This window comes from Oikopleura dioica, chromosome 2, assembly GCF_907165135.1.
Source record: "Oikopleura dioica chromosome 2, OKI2018_I68_1.0, whole genome shotgun sequence".
NCBI lineage: Eukaryota > Metazoa > Chordata > Appendicularia > Copelata > Oikopleuridae > Oikopleura > Oikopleura dioica.
In genome coordinates, this window is record NC_137292.1 from 10,501,974 (window position 1) to 10,517,881 (window position 15,908).

The 15,908-nt window shown below is 41.3% G+C and overlaps 6 protein-coding genes across 6 annotated transcripts; all 6 read left to right on the plus strand.

The window, feature by feature from the left end:
- Nucleotides 1-279: 279 nt before the first annotated feature.
- Nucleotides 280-1,348, plus strand: LOC145700450 (uncharacterized). Its single transcript, XM_081777716.1, has 3 exons — nucleotides 280-737; nucleotides 920-1,057; nucleotides 1,100-1,348. The coding sequence occupies exons 1-3, from the start codon at nucleotides 484-486 to the stop codon at nucleotides 1,305-1,307; spliced, it is 600 nt and encodes a 199-aa protein (XP_081633842.1). The 5' UTR covers nucleotides 280-483; the 3' UTR covers nucleotides 1,308-1,348.
- A 2,135-nt stretch (nucleotides 1,349-3,483) lies between these two features.
- On the plus strand, nucleotides 3,484-8,429 carry LOC145698210 (transient receptor potential cation channel subfamily M member 3-like). The gene is made up of 6 exons (XM_081775412.1): nucleotides 3,484-3,719; nucleotides 3,767-4,047; nucleotides 4,432-4,594; nucleotides 4,642-6,812; nucleotides 6,856-8,365; nucleotides 8,418-8,429. The coding sequence occupies exons 2-6, from the start codon at nucleotides 4,013-4,015 to the stop codon at nucleotides 8,427-8,429; spliced, it is 3,891 nt and encodes a 1,296-aa protein (XP_081631538.1). The 5' UTR covers nucleotides 3,484-3,719; nucleotides 3,767-4,012.
- Nucleotides 8,430-8,446: 17 nt separating this feature from the next.
- LOC145700449 (uncharacterized) lies at nucleotides 8,447-9,811 on the plus strand. Its single transcript, XM_081777715.1, has 4 exons — nucleotides 8,447-8,874; nucleotides 8,919-9,148; nucleotides 9,191-9,300; nucleotides 9,375-9,811. Exons 1-4 carry the CDS (start codon nucleotides 8,609-8,611, stop codon nucleotides 9,471-9,473), a joined length of 705 nt encoding a protein of 234 aa, XP_081633841.1. The 5' UTR covers nucleotides 8,447-8,608; the 3' UTR covers nucleotides 9,474-9,811.
- A 42-nt stretch (nucleotides 9,812-9,853) lies between these two features.
- Nucleotides 9,854-10,849, plus strand: LOC145698211 (MAP kinase-activated protein kinase 5-like). The gene is made up of 4 exons (XM_081775414.1): nucleotides 9,854-9,982; nucleotides 10,027-10,134; nucleotides 10,176-10,553; nucleotides 10,802-10,849. The coding sequence occupies exons 1-4, from the start codon at nucleotides 9,854-9,856 to the stop codon at nucleotides 10,847-10,849; spliced, it is 663 nt and encodes a 220-aa protein (XP_081631540.1).
- LOC145698584 (MAP kinase-activated protein kinase 5-like) lies at nucleotides 10,846-12,611 on the plus strand. Its single transcript, XM_081775792.1, has 4 exons — nucleotides 10,846-11,625; nucleotides 11,785-11,902; nucleotides 12,011-12,231; nucleotides 12,321-12,611. The coding sequence occupies exons 1-4, from the start codon at nucleotides 11,474-11,476 to the stop codon at nucleotides 12,502-12,504; spliced, it is 675 nt and encodes a 224-aa protein (XP_081631918.1). The 5' UTR covers nucleotides 10,846-11,473; the 3' UTR covers nucleotides 12,505-12,611.
- A 32-nt stretch (nucleotides 12,612-12,643) lies between these two features.
- LOC145698578 (uncharacterized) lies at nucleotides 12,644-14,526 on the plus strand. Its single transcript, XM_081775787.1, has 7 exons — nucleotides 12,644-12,912; nucleotides 12,955-13,104; nucleotides 13,150-13,258; nucleotides 13,301-13,427; nucleotides 13,472-13,896; nucleotides 13,955-14,121; nucleotides 14,216-14,526. The coding sequence occupies exons 1-7, from the start codon at nucleotides 12,754-12,756 to the stop codon at nucleotides 14,387-14,389; spliced, it is 1,311 nt and encodes a 436-aa protein (XP_081631913.1). The 5' UTR covers nucleotides 12,644-12,753; the 3' UTR covers nucleotides 14,390-14,526.
- The last annotated feature ends 1,382 nt before the right edge of the window (nucleotides 14,527-15,908 follow it).

Genomic DNA, 15,908 nt, shown 5'->3' on the forward strand with positions numbered 1-15,908 from the left:
TCAGACATAATCGCTGTATTCTAGAAAGTTACTGGATAAACTTGTCTATTTTAAACATGAAATGTTTTCACTGGAACACAAGAAATCTTATTGATAATTATCACATAGCTGTGATTTTGACGTCCTGCATAAACAAAGATAACAGACAGTTTTCAAATCTGGAACCATAAAATTTAACCTTGCGAAGCGTCTTGTCAACGTCTGAATTCAAGGAGAACAGCGCTCTGGAGATTCTCCGCGCCAATCATATGACGCGCTTGAGAAAGCCAGCGGGAAAGAAATTCAAAAAGGACGAAATCTCCAACTTGCGAAGAGAAAAGGATGAGCTCTTTGGTGAGATTGGCGCAGATCAATTTTTATTCAGCTACTGGTTTTTGCTAAATAATCTATTTTTGTACTTGAAATAACTGAAAACCAAATACAGTAAGAAATCTTTCCGTAACGCAATGTTTTCTGAAAAAATCCCGTCGTTCGAAAATCGCCATGCGAGAAGGAAAGCGCCACCACATCATGAGCCACAAGCAAGAAGAACGACACATGATGAAGGAATACAAGAAATCTGAAGATCTGGCGAAGGCAATCAAGAGAGGTGACTACGGGAGAATCTCCACCCATACAAATCGCGAAGGGAGAATCGAGTTGATCACGGACAAAGGGCAAAAGATTGAAAAGGCGGAGAAGAGGAGAGAGGAAATGGAGAAGAAGAAGGCTCCTAATTATGCCGCTGCTTCTGTCAGGTAAAATTTATAACTGAAAATAGTCAGTCGATAATTAAATTGCGTATTTACTTGATTGTCTGAAAATAGGCGTGTCAGGAATTTGCGACTCGTAAATAAGGAACTAGGGCAAACTTTATTTCTCCACTGGAGAAGTGGTCATAAAGTCCCTTTTGAATTGATTTGATTTAAATTGAGTTAAGAGCTCACGAGGATGATCAGTTTCTGGCTCGCTGCGTCCGCCAAGTCGTTCAACAATACGAGAACCGAATAGCGTCGGGCCGCCCTTTCCCGCCCCAGGCTGAGATGACCGTCAAAATAGAACTTATCGTCCCTTATGGGTACGTTTTAGTCCATTTAAACGCTAGGCAGAGATTTTTTAGGACTCCTCCACACGTAGAAAGAAGATTGATTGAGGAAACGCCGCAAAGTGAGATTGACAAGGAGCCAGCTGAGAAGATCATTAAATACTGGAGCGAAGAAATGCTCAAGCAAGATTTTATTATCAAGAAAACGCAGAAGAATTCGCATCGACAATGGTCGATTCTAGTCGCGCCTTCCGATAAGTTCATAAATTTGCACAAACGTTAATTTTCCTGGATTTAATTTAACAACATGTATTACCGACATTACTGAAGCTTATTTTCAACCTTTCAAGAATGGGATGTCGCTGACAATCGTGCCCGGGCTCCCTAACGGGACGCTGATTTGCTGCAAACAATACAAAGGAAAGACGTTCTACGGCACTAGTCTCGGAGATTTGCTTTTTGTCGAAGAGGATGGCCTGGGCGAATGTCTTGCTAGCGGGGCGCCTTCCACAAAACGCCTCAAATTTAATTCGCCAATTTTGAAAATAGATGCTTCCCAAGCTGGACTTGAGACAAACCTATTGCTTTCAACGAAGAACGGGCTTTATTTAACCCAGTTGCCGGAGCTTGGGTCGTTGCTTCGGTTAGTTTGCATTTTTGAATTTTAAAATTGAAAACGATCAATTCTCATCTATTTTCAGAGCTCCGAAAACGACTCCGCTAAAAACTGTTGCCGATTGTATTTCGATTCAGAAGAGTTGCTTTACCTGGTGCTCGGCGCAGGTGATTTACTATGGAGAATTGACTTCCGCTGGATTTCGGAGTCGAAAACTTTCCCATGTCAAATCTCATGTTGTTCAATTGGAGATGAACCTGTCTTATGATATTCTTATCTGTACAAATGGTAAGTAATTAAGAAGCAACTGTTAGTAAAGTTGAATTGAGAATCTATTCTCCTCTCAAAAAGAAATGAGCCTGTTGAAATCATCGCCGAAGTGCCTCAATTCTCCGCCACAATCACCGGAGCCTGTTTCGATCGCAGCGCTAATGTCATTTTCACCGACACAAGCGGTTGTATCAGAATGATAAACCAAGAAGGCGACGCACTCTGGGAAACAACAATGGGTTATCAGGTGATTTTACGGTTACCGAACCAGTTGCGACCGGACTCCGGAGTATATCGATTTATATAAAAGCAGTCTGAGATGCGAGAATTTTGAATATTTATTATGTTCAACATTAAGCTCTCATTGGTACTATTCTCGATCATCAATCACTGATAATCGGTCTAAAATATGAGTGTTTTAGTCTGGATTTCGACCAGGCAATCTCCTCTATCTTTCTACACGTATTCTATCCCACACGAAATCATCCCTTTGCGCTGTAAACATTCTTGAATCAGACCATTCACCAGTACTCTACAGTATCTCAGGGTCAGTCCAGAACGTGAGCGGCTACGGTGGCTCCGAATTTATCGTTATTTCTGGTGGAAAGGCGATGAAATCAATCGCCGCTCGGAAATCTGTCCATCGACCGGAACCCAAGCCCAGAATCGAAGAATCAGAAACGGTCGATTTGGATAAAGCTTTCAGTGCTGCGCGCGGCTTTTTCTCGCAGATCAAGAGACAGGTTTCCAAATCGAAACAGCCTGTGTTCAATAAAGTCAAGGTAAAAGGATCATTCCAGATTTCTGACTCAGATCAGTTGCTCTTTGAACTTTCTTCTGTAAACTTTGCGACGTCATTTTTTATTAATTTCGAAGTTAACGAGCAGCGGAAGCTACTGGTTGCAATCCTCTAAAGAATTTCCTTGTAGCAAGTGACAGAGAGCTTATCGCGCGAGATACGACGAGAGATTTTCGACGATGAGATTTTCATCAATGAGAGCACCGAAAAAGACGAGAAAGCGGGGCAAATCAATGAGGGCGAAAAAGAGCGTTCAAAGTTGAACACTCCCAGTCCCACCCCGCTAGACACAGACACACTTATCATCGAACGTAAAATAAAACCGCAAATCAAGAAGAAAAAGAAAGAGAAAAACGATATTCCCTGCATTCCTCCGCACGAGAGCCCTGTTTCCCAAGACGCAGAGAAACAATTACCGATTATTGGAAAATCGACGACAGATATTAACCAGAGAGAAATAAACGCACAAGAGATTGCCGAAGCAATAAACAAAGCCTGTTTTAAGGTTGACGAAGAAAACTCAACAGAAAGTTCCACTTCAAGCCAATGTGAGTAAAGTTAATCAAAAACAGTTCGTTATCCTAAAAATACCTGTTCAGCACAATTCACGATCCCAATTATAACTTCCGCACTTTCAACTTCCTCACTGTCTACTCCCAAGTCTTCCTCACCTTCCAACTCTTGGATCATCATCGACGACGAGCAACCTGCAGCGGCCGAATCCTCCTCACCTTCCGATTACGATGAAGTCATCAATTCGTGCTACGACGAAATCTAACCCATATTCATAAATAATTACCAGAGAGTCTTTCACATATCTCACCATAATGCTCTTACATTATTATTGATATTACAAATATGGTACAACCAATTCATTTCAAATTCAAATTCATGTAAAATTACTAGAGCGCAAAAGACTGAATTCTTTAGAAGGTGATTTTGTTGGCTGATCGTACCTGTATGCAGAGAACCTTGTCAATTCCCGGTCTAACGATCGCCAACAAAGTCAGGTATTTAATATTATACTTTTCAGTGACTAAAAAGCGGAGAAATTCAGCTCACTCGGCTGGCTTATTATGCACAAGCTGCCAGTTGCAGTCCATTTGGATCCTCGCTACGTGGGAATCAGCTTCCGCCTCGGAGGCAGAGAAACCTTCTGAATCGCAGACGTCAGGAGAATTTCCCGACTACTCTTTCCTAGGCTAGGAAAGCTCCTTGCTCACCACTGTCTCTAGAATATTAAAAATTATCGCAGCAAATACGGCGTCCGTCTGTAGCCGAGTTCAGTTGGACGTAACTCGCCATGGATTACTCTTTTGGGGAAAGCACTCCCTTCAGGTAACTGCTAGAGCGTTAAACTGTCTAAAACATTACTTTATCCAAGACGTTATTCTACCATATCGAGATCCTTGCTTTTTCGGAATATATGGCGTAAGTTCAATCTGTGGTATTAGAGCTAACCCTTTCTGAGAGCACTTCGTTATACAGTTAGCACTAAAATAATTAAAAATTAATAAATTTAAATTCAATCAAAGATGAAACCTCCCAAAAAAGTTGCATCATTGAATCATCATTAGATAGACTCCTTTCCGAAAGTTCTTTAAAAATGATTGAACTTGTCTGGAAACCCACTAATATCTCTTCGTCCGTCTGTCTATCAGACATTTAGCTTACATTTTAAATTCTTCCTTTACGTCAATAACCTCACAGTTTCTCTCCCAGGAGTAATCGGCGGCACAATCGAAATCGCTCTCACCGCGCTCCCGCAGCGAGTGACTGGGTCTATAACGTTTTCAAGCAGAGAGAGTGTGTTAAATTTGTTCCCTCACCTTCCGGAGACATCCATCGTTGTAGTTGCGGTCGCGCGCATAAATATCATATACAGGTAACTAAAATGACACTGTTAGTACCAATATTTACAAAGATTTGCAGGGAGATCAATCTGCTTTTGTGTCGCTCCACTGGAAATCAGAGGAGCAAGCCGAGTGGAGTGTACGGATGAATACGAAAGAATTCCGAACAAATGCCGTTGGCACTCTGGAATTCCAAGGAACAGGAGAAGGAGACAAGGCGCAATTTATAAGACTGTCGGATAGCACTAGCGGAGCGAATGTTCATCGTTTGTTAACAAAAGAGTGGCAAATGGAGCTGCCAAAACTCGTCATCACTGTTCATGGCTCTGAAAAGCGGTTGGATCTGACAGCAGGCCAGCGGCAGCTATTGATATCTGGGTTGATCAAGGCGACGCGAACGACAGACGCTTGGATCATGTCGATTGGGCTGTCAAGCGAAGGTGGAATCGGCGAACTTGTAGGTCAAGCGCTGACCGAGCATCAACTCTACGCTCGTGGTCGAGTTTCGGCCATTGGAGTAATGCCATGGGGAGTAGTAGACAATCGCGACGATTTACAAAACGACGATAAACTCAAGACCGGGGCGGTCCCTTATCAAACCATGGCCGACCCGCTTTCTAAGGGAGCAGTTCTCAACGCCGCGCACACTCACTTTCTCATGGTTGATAATGGCTCAGTGGGAAAATGGAGGACGGAGATACGCTTTCGCCGAGCGATCGAAAAAGAGCTTGTGAAGAAACATAACGTCCCGATGGTTTGTTTGATCATTGAGGGCGACCGGACAACTTTAGAAACAGTATTGAAGAAAGTGATGGAAGGAATTCCAGTCGTAGTATGTGTTCCCGCACAGAAGAATGAATCTATACGCAACGCTGCTGATCTGATTGCGTATGCGTATCACTTGTCAGATAGCAAGGGCGATATATCAAAGGAGAATCGCGCTCAAATGGAAGAACTTCTCACTTCGCACAAGAATGCGGATCAGTTCAACAGGGGAACGATTTTGAATTTGACTAGGATGATGTCTTTCAAGCGCCTCATCAAAATTTTTTGGATGGATTTGCATGGAACTGACAACGTAGCGACCCGAAACTTGGACTACGCGATTCTCACATCGTTATTTTCAACTAGCGCAGAGAAAAAGAAGACGGACCCCGATAACTGGCTGAAAATGGCTATGTCTTGGGATCGACCTGACATAGCGCGAAGTCATGTCTTCGCATTTCCGTACGCGAAAAATTTCCCAGTTGGCTCACTGAGAAAGCGGCTGGAGGAAGCACTTGTTAATGATAAAGTGGAATTTGTGAAGCTTTTCATGGACCATGGTGTGTCTATGCACAAGTTTCTCACAATAAAGCGTCTAGAGGATCTTTACAATGCGGATAAACCTGATTACCTTCCACAGCATTTGAAATATTTACTTGACGATGTTTCGCGAGAGAAGAGAGTGCCAAAGGGCGCAAGAAGAATTAATCTCATTCAAATCGGTCTGGTCATTGAAGGGCTTATGGGCGGAACATACCGGTCAAACTACACACGAAAGAAGTTCCATTTATATTACAAGCAAACAGAGTCTCAGACTTCTAACAATGAAAACTTCAAGAACCCTTTTCATGAGCTTCTCATCTGGGCAGTGCTTATGAAGCGACAAGAAATGGCAATCTTCATGTGGCAAAAGGGCGAAGAAGCCATGGCCAAAGCTCTCATAGCTATGAAACTATACAGACGGATGGCACAAGAAGCTGACGACGATGATCTGAATCAAGAAGAAATTGAAACAATGAGACTATACTCGGATCAGTTCAAACAAAAGGCCCTTGACATTCTTAAACTTGGGTACAAAGACAGCGACAAGATGTGTTATCAACTTCTGACATACGAGTTAAAATCCTGGTCTCGTCACACTTGCCTTTCTTTAGCAGTTCTCGCGCAGCATCGCGACCTGATTGCGCATCCTTGTGTACAGAACATCATCACTGATTTATGGATGGGAGCGCTGGATATAAGAAGAAATTCCAATATAAAGGTTCCAATATCTCTGGTTACCCTATGGCCGCTCTTCACAACCATTCTTCATCCATTTCCTTCATTTCGTAATGTCATACAATTCATCAAGTTCAAAACGTCCGAGCAGCTGAGAGAAATCCCAAAGACTCTTCAGGAATATCTAGACGAGTGCGAAGATGATCATGGCTTTTCAACCAGACACAATGAAACCTCGACCACGTCATCCACTTCGTCCACATCTAGGTACCATTTCATATAGCCAAATATTCTTAAATTGTTTCAATAGTTCAGATGAAGAAAAGCGATTCGGCTCACGTAACATCGCTTCAGAAGAAAAAAGCTCTTTGGTGACGAGTGCTGGTGCCAGACGTGACCAATTTAGCCGAGGGTGTATTCGAGGATCAAATGGTACTCAATCGACAAAAGACGCAGATCAAAAGGTTCATTTTCTTTTGGAGCCGTCGGCTACGCAAGAGCATCCTCCTGAGCCAATCTTCACGTCAAAAATGGTCCTGACGCCAGAAACGCCAGGATCAAACGATCTTGGACTCACGCGAAAGATCTACGAGTACTTCAACGCACCAATAACGAAATATTGGTTCAATATTATTATGTACGTTGTGTTCATTCTTTCGATCAGTTATACAGTTCTGGTCAGAATGTGCCCATGGACTATTCCTGATGTTGAATGGTTTGTGGTATCTTATGTTGTCACTTTTGCAATTGAAAACATCCGTTCAATATCAATTTCGACTTCGCGTGGAGTTTGGTCAAAATTTCGGCACTGGCATTCAAAATTTTGGAATTTACTTGAAACCTTCGCAATAATCACTTTTCTATTTGGCTTTGGACTTCGTCTACAAGTGTTTACGGATAAAGAAACGCTTGGCGGAAATGAAACATCCTGTGGAGAATTCTACGAGCGGGCGGTTAGCAAGAACTCATCTGATGAACTTCGCAAAGCATACGAAGAACTTGCATATGGCCGCGTTCTCTGTGTCACATCAGTTGTTCTTTGGTGGATTCGCATTCTCAAATTCTTATCAGTTCATAAAACTATTGGTCCTTACATTACCATGGCTGGAAAGATGCTCATTGACATGAGCTCTTTTATAACAATCCTTGCAGTCGTTTTGATCTCTTTTGGACTTTCAAGACAATCGATTATTCACGACAGAAGTGAATCGCTAACCTGGCAAACTATTTGGGGAGTTTTTCACAAGCCATATTTTATGTTGTATGGCGAGGTTTATGCCCCCGAAATCGATCCTTACTATGACGATTCCGGCGATCTCATCCCAGGTGTAAACCCAGGTGCTTGGGTTGTTCCTGTTTTCAATACACTGTATCTCCTCGTTGCGAATATCTTGCTGATAAATCTACTCATCGCTGTATTCAACAACACTTTCGCACGTGTAAAAGTGGAATCGCATCAAATATGGGCCTGCCAGCGATACGAAGTCATCATGCAGTACGAGGCGCATCCAATTTTCCCACCACCCTTTATTTTCATAAGCCATTTGAAAATGCTCATCGACAAGATATTTTGCTCAAAAACAAAAGGAAAATTCGAAGCTGATCGAGGGCTCAAACTCTTTCTGGCAGATTTTGAAGAAGAAAATCTTCATGATTGGGAAGAAGAGCTTATCGATGACTACGAACGGATGAAGAGACGTGAGGATAATAAGCGATTCGAGGAACAAGTAAAGACGAACGCGGAGAAGCTTAGAAAAATTTCATCGCATTTGGATGATGTTGAAATAAGAGACAGCCAACTAAGAGTGACTATAGGACTGGTTTTTAATATGAAAATATTAAATCGAATAATCATTACTTATGGTTCATAAGCATCTTATGTAAAACCAAGTATAAGAAGAACTTTCTGAAGAAGTTGGCAAAGTCCGTGATCTTGTGCTTGCTTTGTCCAATAATCCTGGGAGTGCGGAGCTCTGCGACGTACCTCTGGAATATCCATCAATAAACCTCACCAAAGAAAAAGAATCGCAAGCTACGGGAGTCGCAATAGAAGAGACTCGGAAATGTCTTGTCATTTGGAAGATCTACGGTTCCGCGAATCAACACTTCGCGAGTCAGAAAGCATGGAAGATATCATAGAAGATACAGTGCGGCCTGTTACTGATGCTGCTTCCGATACATCTGACGCTCCTGTTATCAATCGGACCAGAAGTTGTTGTGATCTTCAAGCACTCATGTGGACAAATGATCCTCGACCTCAATCATCTTCGCCAAGTAGAAGAGGATCCATGCCAGCTCATTCTCTCATGCAAAATAAAAATGGACGAACGTAAATTCCTTTTAAATATTTAAAAATAAATCTTATTATTCAAGTTCGCTGAAGCCACTCAATCTGTCGCATATCTCACACGCAAAGGATTCGGGAAATATTTCCGAAGACTCTCCCAGAACACCTCCACCATCACTCAACGTTGTTAGTCTGCATTCCCCAGGGCGCTCATCTCGAAATAGAAACCGGCCGTTCATGATTAATTCTTCGAACTCGTCCGATGACAATCTTGGAGATTACTCCGCCATGTCCTCAGCCAAATCGATGGCAGATCGTAAGAAATATCGGGCTTGTAAGATAAACTAAAAACTTCTAGCAAATCGGAGTCACTCTCCCGAAATGAAAATGTCTCTTCTTCGGAAAATCCAGTCCAAAGTTCTCCTGAAAGAAAATGCCGCAGCATCAAGATTGCGTCGTCCTCCAAGGGTACCCAAACTTAGACGAAATCAAAGCCTCAACTGAATTAATTTGAATTCATCAAAACTTATGCAAAATTCTAGCGGCGACGATTAAAACGACTAAAAACTGTTGATATCAAGGATGAGGAGCGCGCCCAGGATGGATACCAATCCGAAATCCTCAACGATCTCTATAACTAACACCAAAACTAGACTTGACAATTTTTTCTTAACTCTACTTATTTAAGTTCATTTTCCTTACTTTTATATTTGAAAGAGCCAACTTCAAAATCTGTCTTCAATGTTTATTTACTGTACATAAATTTACGCCCTCTTCTCTGTGTACTCGTTATGTTATGTTTATAGAGAAAACTGATCCAACTTATTAAACAATATATTTATGTTTTGTAGCCTTCAAGTTTTTTAACATTGTGATACTTTACGTTCAACTATTAGTGACACTATCTTACCTATCTGTAATTTGCAGTTATTCCTGAGTATTCCGCAAAAACTACTAGACCTAATCTTTGAAAAGCAAAAACAAGGTGAATGCAGAGGCTTTATTACACCTTTTAGGAAAAATGTTTATTTCAAATGAATCGGTTTCGGATGAATACATGGTTGATTGGGGAGAGAGACTTGGTTGTGGAATGAACGGGTCTGTCAGGAGTGCGAAGAGTAGATCCACCGGTGATGATTACGCTGTCAAAGTGAGCCTTTTCGAATAGCGGTTTCTGAAAATGATGATTTTTAGGTGATTCGGGATCGTCCACGAGCTCGGGCAGAAGTAGAAATGCACTCAACAGTAATGGGCCACGAAAACGTCGTTCAGCTTCACGAAGTATTCTGCAATGAGTTAAAAGTACATTCTCTGCCTTGATTCTGAATAACAATTCACATTAGTTTCCGGGCGAATCTGATGCCACAGCAAAGCTCATTCTTATTATGGAGAAAATGAAAGGTGGTGAGCTTTTTCAACGCATTGCTGATCATCATCATTTTACGGAAAGAGAAGCAGTCAAAGCAACAAAACAAATTGTACAAGCTGTCTATCATCTTCATGTTGTCCATAATGTCGCGCATCGTGATCTCAAGCCAGAAAACCTTCTCTACGTCGATAAAACCGAAGACGCTGTTTTAAAAGTGTGCGATTTTGGCTTCGCGAAGATCGACAACAATGACCTCGCTACTCCTCAATTCACCCCTTATTACGCGTCACCGCAAGTTCTCGAAGCCCAGAAACGCTACAAGCAGGGCTGCCCAATCGGACAAAAAATCTTGGTCTCGGCGATCCGATTCCGATCCGATCCGATCCGAACCTCATCCGATCGGATTTTCCAATTCCGATCGGAAACATGTCCGATCGGAAAATTTTCCGATCGGAAAAATCAAGGAAGATTTTCAATTTTCAAAAAGTGGCAGTTTTTTCAATAGTGTTCATGGCAACAGTAGAAACAGGTATTTTTAAACTGCTGCAAAATGGTGGATCAATTTTGACTTCCTATGACGTCATGAATCCGGAATTTCAGACTGGTCGTTGGGGACAAAATAAAATTGAAAATGCTTACAGTCTATAGATCTGCAATTTCATCACTTAGGGGTGTTCCTTTCATCAATATCAAACACTCTTGACATGTTTGGCGGAAACACCAGTGTTGGTGGTGGATTAATGACGTCATCAAGATTTTTTCCTATGATTTTAGTGTATTTTTGAGCAGCTGATCACTCCACCGCCAGTAATGGTGTTGACACCAAAAGCTTATTTAATACACTACAGACCCTCCCCAACTTGGTGCAAAAGAGAGAATTGAAATATCTCGACTCACACCTCCACCAATTTGGAGCAGAATAAAGAAAAATTAAGTCTAGAAAAAAAAACCTATGTGAATAAAGTCCCTGGCCTATGGAATTATGTCCCTGGCCTATGTGAATTTAGTCCCTGGCGTCATTTTTGGTAGCTTTTTAGTGGTTCGATCCGACGGGGATCCGAATTTTCCGATCGGAAATTCCGATCCGATTTTCCCGATCGGACATGAAAAAAATTTCCTCATCCGATCCGACCGATTACCGATCCGATTCCGATTGGATCGGATTTCCGATCGGATTCCGATCCGATTGGGCAGCCCTGCTACAAGCGCGACAAAGCCTATACCTACTCCAAGTCCTGTGATATCTGGTCCCTGGGTGTTATAATTTATATTATGCTCGGGGGTTATCCACCGTTCTATCCAGCCCAGGCGGCGAGAAAGGGGATCGATAAAGTCATGAAGAAGAGAATTGCAAATGCAGAGTTTGAATTCCCAGATAGAGAATGGGAGATGGTCTCGGACAATGCGAAAGATCTTATAAAAGGGTAAATCAATCACTTTATATTTAAAGAAGACGCTTTTTTGGCAAGTTTGATATCAAGCGTAGAATCTTTAGGAATTCCCAATGAAAACACTTCAGGCTTTTGTCGAAAGCTTATTAAAGAGATTTTTTGGCATCTTTAACTATTCATATTATTATTTAGGCTACTTGTGGTCGATCCAGAGAAGAGGATGAATATTGAAGAAGTGATGCAACACCCGTGGCTAATTTCCGATGCGCCAGATATTCCCCTCTTCTCACCGCATTTTATCAAATCTAAGGCCTGGTTTCTTTTAATATTTGTTATCTTATTCATTTGAAATGACCAAATAAAGATTTTTGAGATTATCATTATTAATTATTAACATAAAAGCTCAACCACTTCTAAGGATGCTCTTGCAACTGCACTTGCAGCAGGAAATCGTCGCCTTAGAACTGTGGAACTCGCTCCTGTCGAAACTGCGTACAATCCAATATTAATTCGAGCAAAGCAGCGCCAAAAATCTACAACGTTTACACCTGCTGAGTCGATCTACCAAGGGGACGCAGCGAACTTAGAAGCGCCAGTCGATATGTCGTTACAAATTAACATCTTGAGAACAGCACTCTGGTACTCTTAGTCAATCTCTTTTCGGTTATTAGAGGCTAATAACTACCTTAGAAATACAGCAAGTTCTCTCTCTAAAACAACTACTTCAGCCACTTGCTAAACCTCCTGCACATGAAGAGCGAAGATCGCATCCGCTCATCAGACTGGGAGGCCTGGGAAAACCTCGTTCGAGTCACTCCCGCTCTCAGTCACTATGCTCGCTACGATAGCAAACACATTACGAATCAAATCGCTCTCAGTCTTCAAAAGACCATAGTCGCCATGAAGGAGTAGTCGAACTCTTTTTCACCATTTGTGAATCGCAAATTTTACGTTTGAAAATTCACTCTGTCTTTTCTTTCTTCCAGCAATCATTCCTTTTTCTTCAATAAATTTCTTATCCCTTACCATTCTTTTCATATCTTCTTCTACTAGAATGTCGAGGCGAGACACACCTTCTCGCTCGTCATCAAGGCCAGGTAGAAAGCCAAAGCGGCGAATTTCCGATGCCAGTGAAAGTCTCGGAAAGCCAGAAGCAAAAGAATGCAACGAGATCACTCGGAGACTGAACAGCTCAAGTCAAAAGTGGCTCTTCAAAAGATGGCAAGGCCGATGCCAACCGATGACTTTGTTAGCGATATGGATCGGCGAAAACGAGTGCGGGAGATTTTACTACATATTTTGTCAAAGCTCAAAGTCAAGGTTATAAAGAAAATGCATTCGCTAGGAAACTATATGTTTTAGGACCCGACCAATTTCCTTCATCAGAAACCATGTTCTCTTCTTTATCCAAACTACCCTTTCAATGCCCACTATGACATGACAAATGTAGCGGATAAAGTGAATAAAATGTGCTTTTTCAATATTCATCAGTTTCGTCAGGCAGTTTCCAAGGTAATAATTGGTCTCCCGAATTAAGAATCTAGTCATTTCTTGAAGGTCTGCAAGTGTCAGACAGACTTCTTTCCATCAAACACGATTCGTCACAAGTTTGCGCTGAAATTCGACCAGTTTGCCTACAAGATCACAGCTTATCGAAATCTTCTTGGTAAGAAAATATTCTCGATTGAGAGTCAAATAATTTCTTCAGACTATTGCGAGGAAATAGGAATCGACGAAGAACTCCCCAAACGCCAGCTTCGCGATATTCTCGTCGGTAACCAGATCGATACGGAGCTTCCAATCTCGCCGAAAGATGAACAAGAGGATGAATATTTGTATGTTTGTTTTAACTTATTAATGATTCAAGCCTTGAATTTAGCTCCTCTCAAATGTCCATGGCGATTGAGCAAAACGTTGGATCTCCACTTGCGCCTGGCGAAACAAGACTCAACATTCTACAAGCAGATGCTCAACCTACTGTATATAACATGGATGGGCGACCAATGACGCTTGCTGATATCACAGGCCGCGTTCATGGTGCTGCAGAATTTACAAAGAAAACTCGAACGATTGAAGACCGAGCCTTCCTGAAAAGTTACATGAGTTACGGACCGTATTCTTCATTTGCACCGGTCTTCGACTCCCGAAATGCAACACTAGACAAAGAAATGACGGATATGATGATAGGCACACGAAAAGACCCATTTCGAGAAGACCTCGAAAAGATCGCTAATGCTGATGAATTCACGATCACTGACTATCTAGCAAAGTCAAGTTTGGGCAATGAAAACGCGGAGAAAGAATGTACGGATAGAGTCAAATAAGAATGGTTATAAAAACTTTTACTTTATCGTTAATTTAGTGCTTGATGAATTGACTTATCACGAGCCAAAGGCGGATCAGCTTGAAACCCTCAAGGACCTTGGCATCGACATCAGCTTCTTGGATGCGTTTAAACCTGGTGCATCTGAACGTGTCGAAAACATTCAGAGCCTTTTGGATTACATTGCTGATGTTATTCCTAAACTTAGGAAAGGGTCGTCAACTTTCTCTAACGTAATCATACCGAGTACACACATTCTCGGAAAAATCTTTGACTTATGAAGTGAAGACCCTTCCTAACAGCCGCCAACAAATTCTACGATTGTCCGGTAAAAGCTTTCAAGAGACTTCAACCGATGAACAGGACCTGGCTGACGAGGCCATTGCCGCAATTACAAAAGTGCTCAAGCTCACTGCTCCAGGCGCGGCTGTCTCCGTAACAGCACTGCGAAAGGCAATGACAACCGCGTCATAATTGATGTTCCTTTTGCAACCCAATTTTTATCCTTTCCATTTAGTCTATCTTTCCAGACATGTTTTCAAAATATAGAATAACTGCTACTCAACCTCTGCCAAAACGCTCTTCTCTAAAAAATCCAAAAACATGATTTTGATACTAAAACACACTCGTCCTTTTTGTTGATTTCAGCTTATTTGAAATCACCAAGGACGAAACCCATGTCTTATGAGTGTCGTTGTACGTCGAAAGCAAACTGAAAATAATAATAAATTTAACGAAGATATGAACACTGTCTAACCGTGTCTAAGATATCGTATTATTGAATATTTGGTTGAATTTGAACATTTTTCGGAGTTAATATTTTCTGTTTAAATAAGGCATGAAAGCGTTGCCTCTAATGGTTTGGGTAGCCAATTCCAGAGACAATAATGCATTTCTAACATTGATCGATTCAGTAGTGAATTTTTAAGTAACAGGGCGGATATTTTCCGTGCTTGTTTACTTTGGTATGAACTGCTGACAAGGAATTTTTGGGTTGAAGTTCTGATGCTCCCGAGGTGCTGAACGAGCTGAACAAATGAGATGATTTTCTCTGCAATGAGTCTGGTTTAGTCTATAATTCATCGGCTAAACAAGAGCGCTTGTATCTCCTTTACTTCGCCAACGATCCCGGCCCTGAGAATAAAGAGAACGGCACAGTCGAGCATCCCAAACAGATATTGACCAACAAATTTTTATCGACAGGACTTACGATTTTATTGACGAAGAATTATCAAGTTTCGGAAGGTTGAATAAGCATCCATAGAAGTAAACAATAATGACATAAAATGATATTTTTCAAAAGAATAATAATACAATAAAATGATTATAAATTTGTCATTAAAATTGTCATAAATCAGTTACATGTTTGAAAGCCAACTAATTTCTAAAATTACTTTATAATTTCATAATATGAAAATTTCAATTTAAATATAAGTGCATTCCGACAACAGGCTATTTGTTTCCATGTGACCCGAGCAATAACCATCATCAACTCTCAGTCAGGTAATGCCAATTATCCGCCGAGAGAATTTTATTACACTTTCGAGACCACTTTAACTGTATTTAAAGTGGACTTCGGTAATTTCCATACGTAGTTAGAAGTTGCTGCTAAAGAGAAAATGAATACGATCGCAGCGAAAATCATCATACTTGTTATTTTACTGATCGATGGGTTGATCTTTGGCCACTTGAGTCTTGGAATTAAGGACTGGGTCTGATTGTTATTTCAGTCGTACAAGCTTAAAATATGGATATGCACACTTGACGTTTCTCAAGAAAAAATAAATCTATGTAGACCTTCAGCGAAAGTGGTGGATGGATAGAAAGCATGGCAAACACCATAGTAGAACAGATGGAAAAGTAAGTTTTAACTGTGAAATTGTGAACCTCACCCGGATCATTATACATTCGAGCATATTTTTGGAATAGACAGCCGTACGAGATGAATTTTCAATTGAAAAAAGAACTCGAAAAATCTAAAATTGCTCTGGCA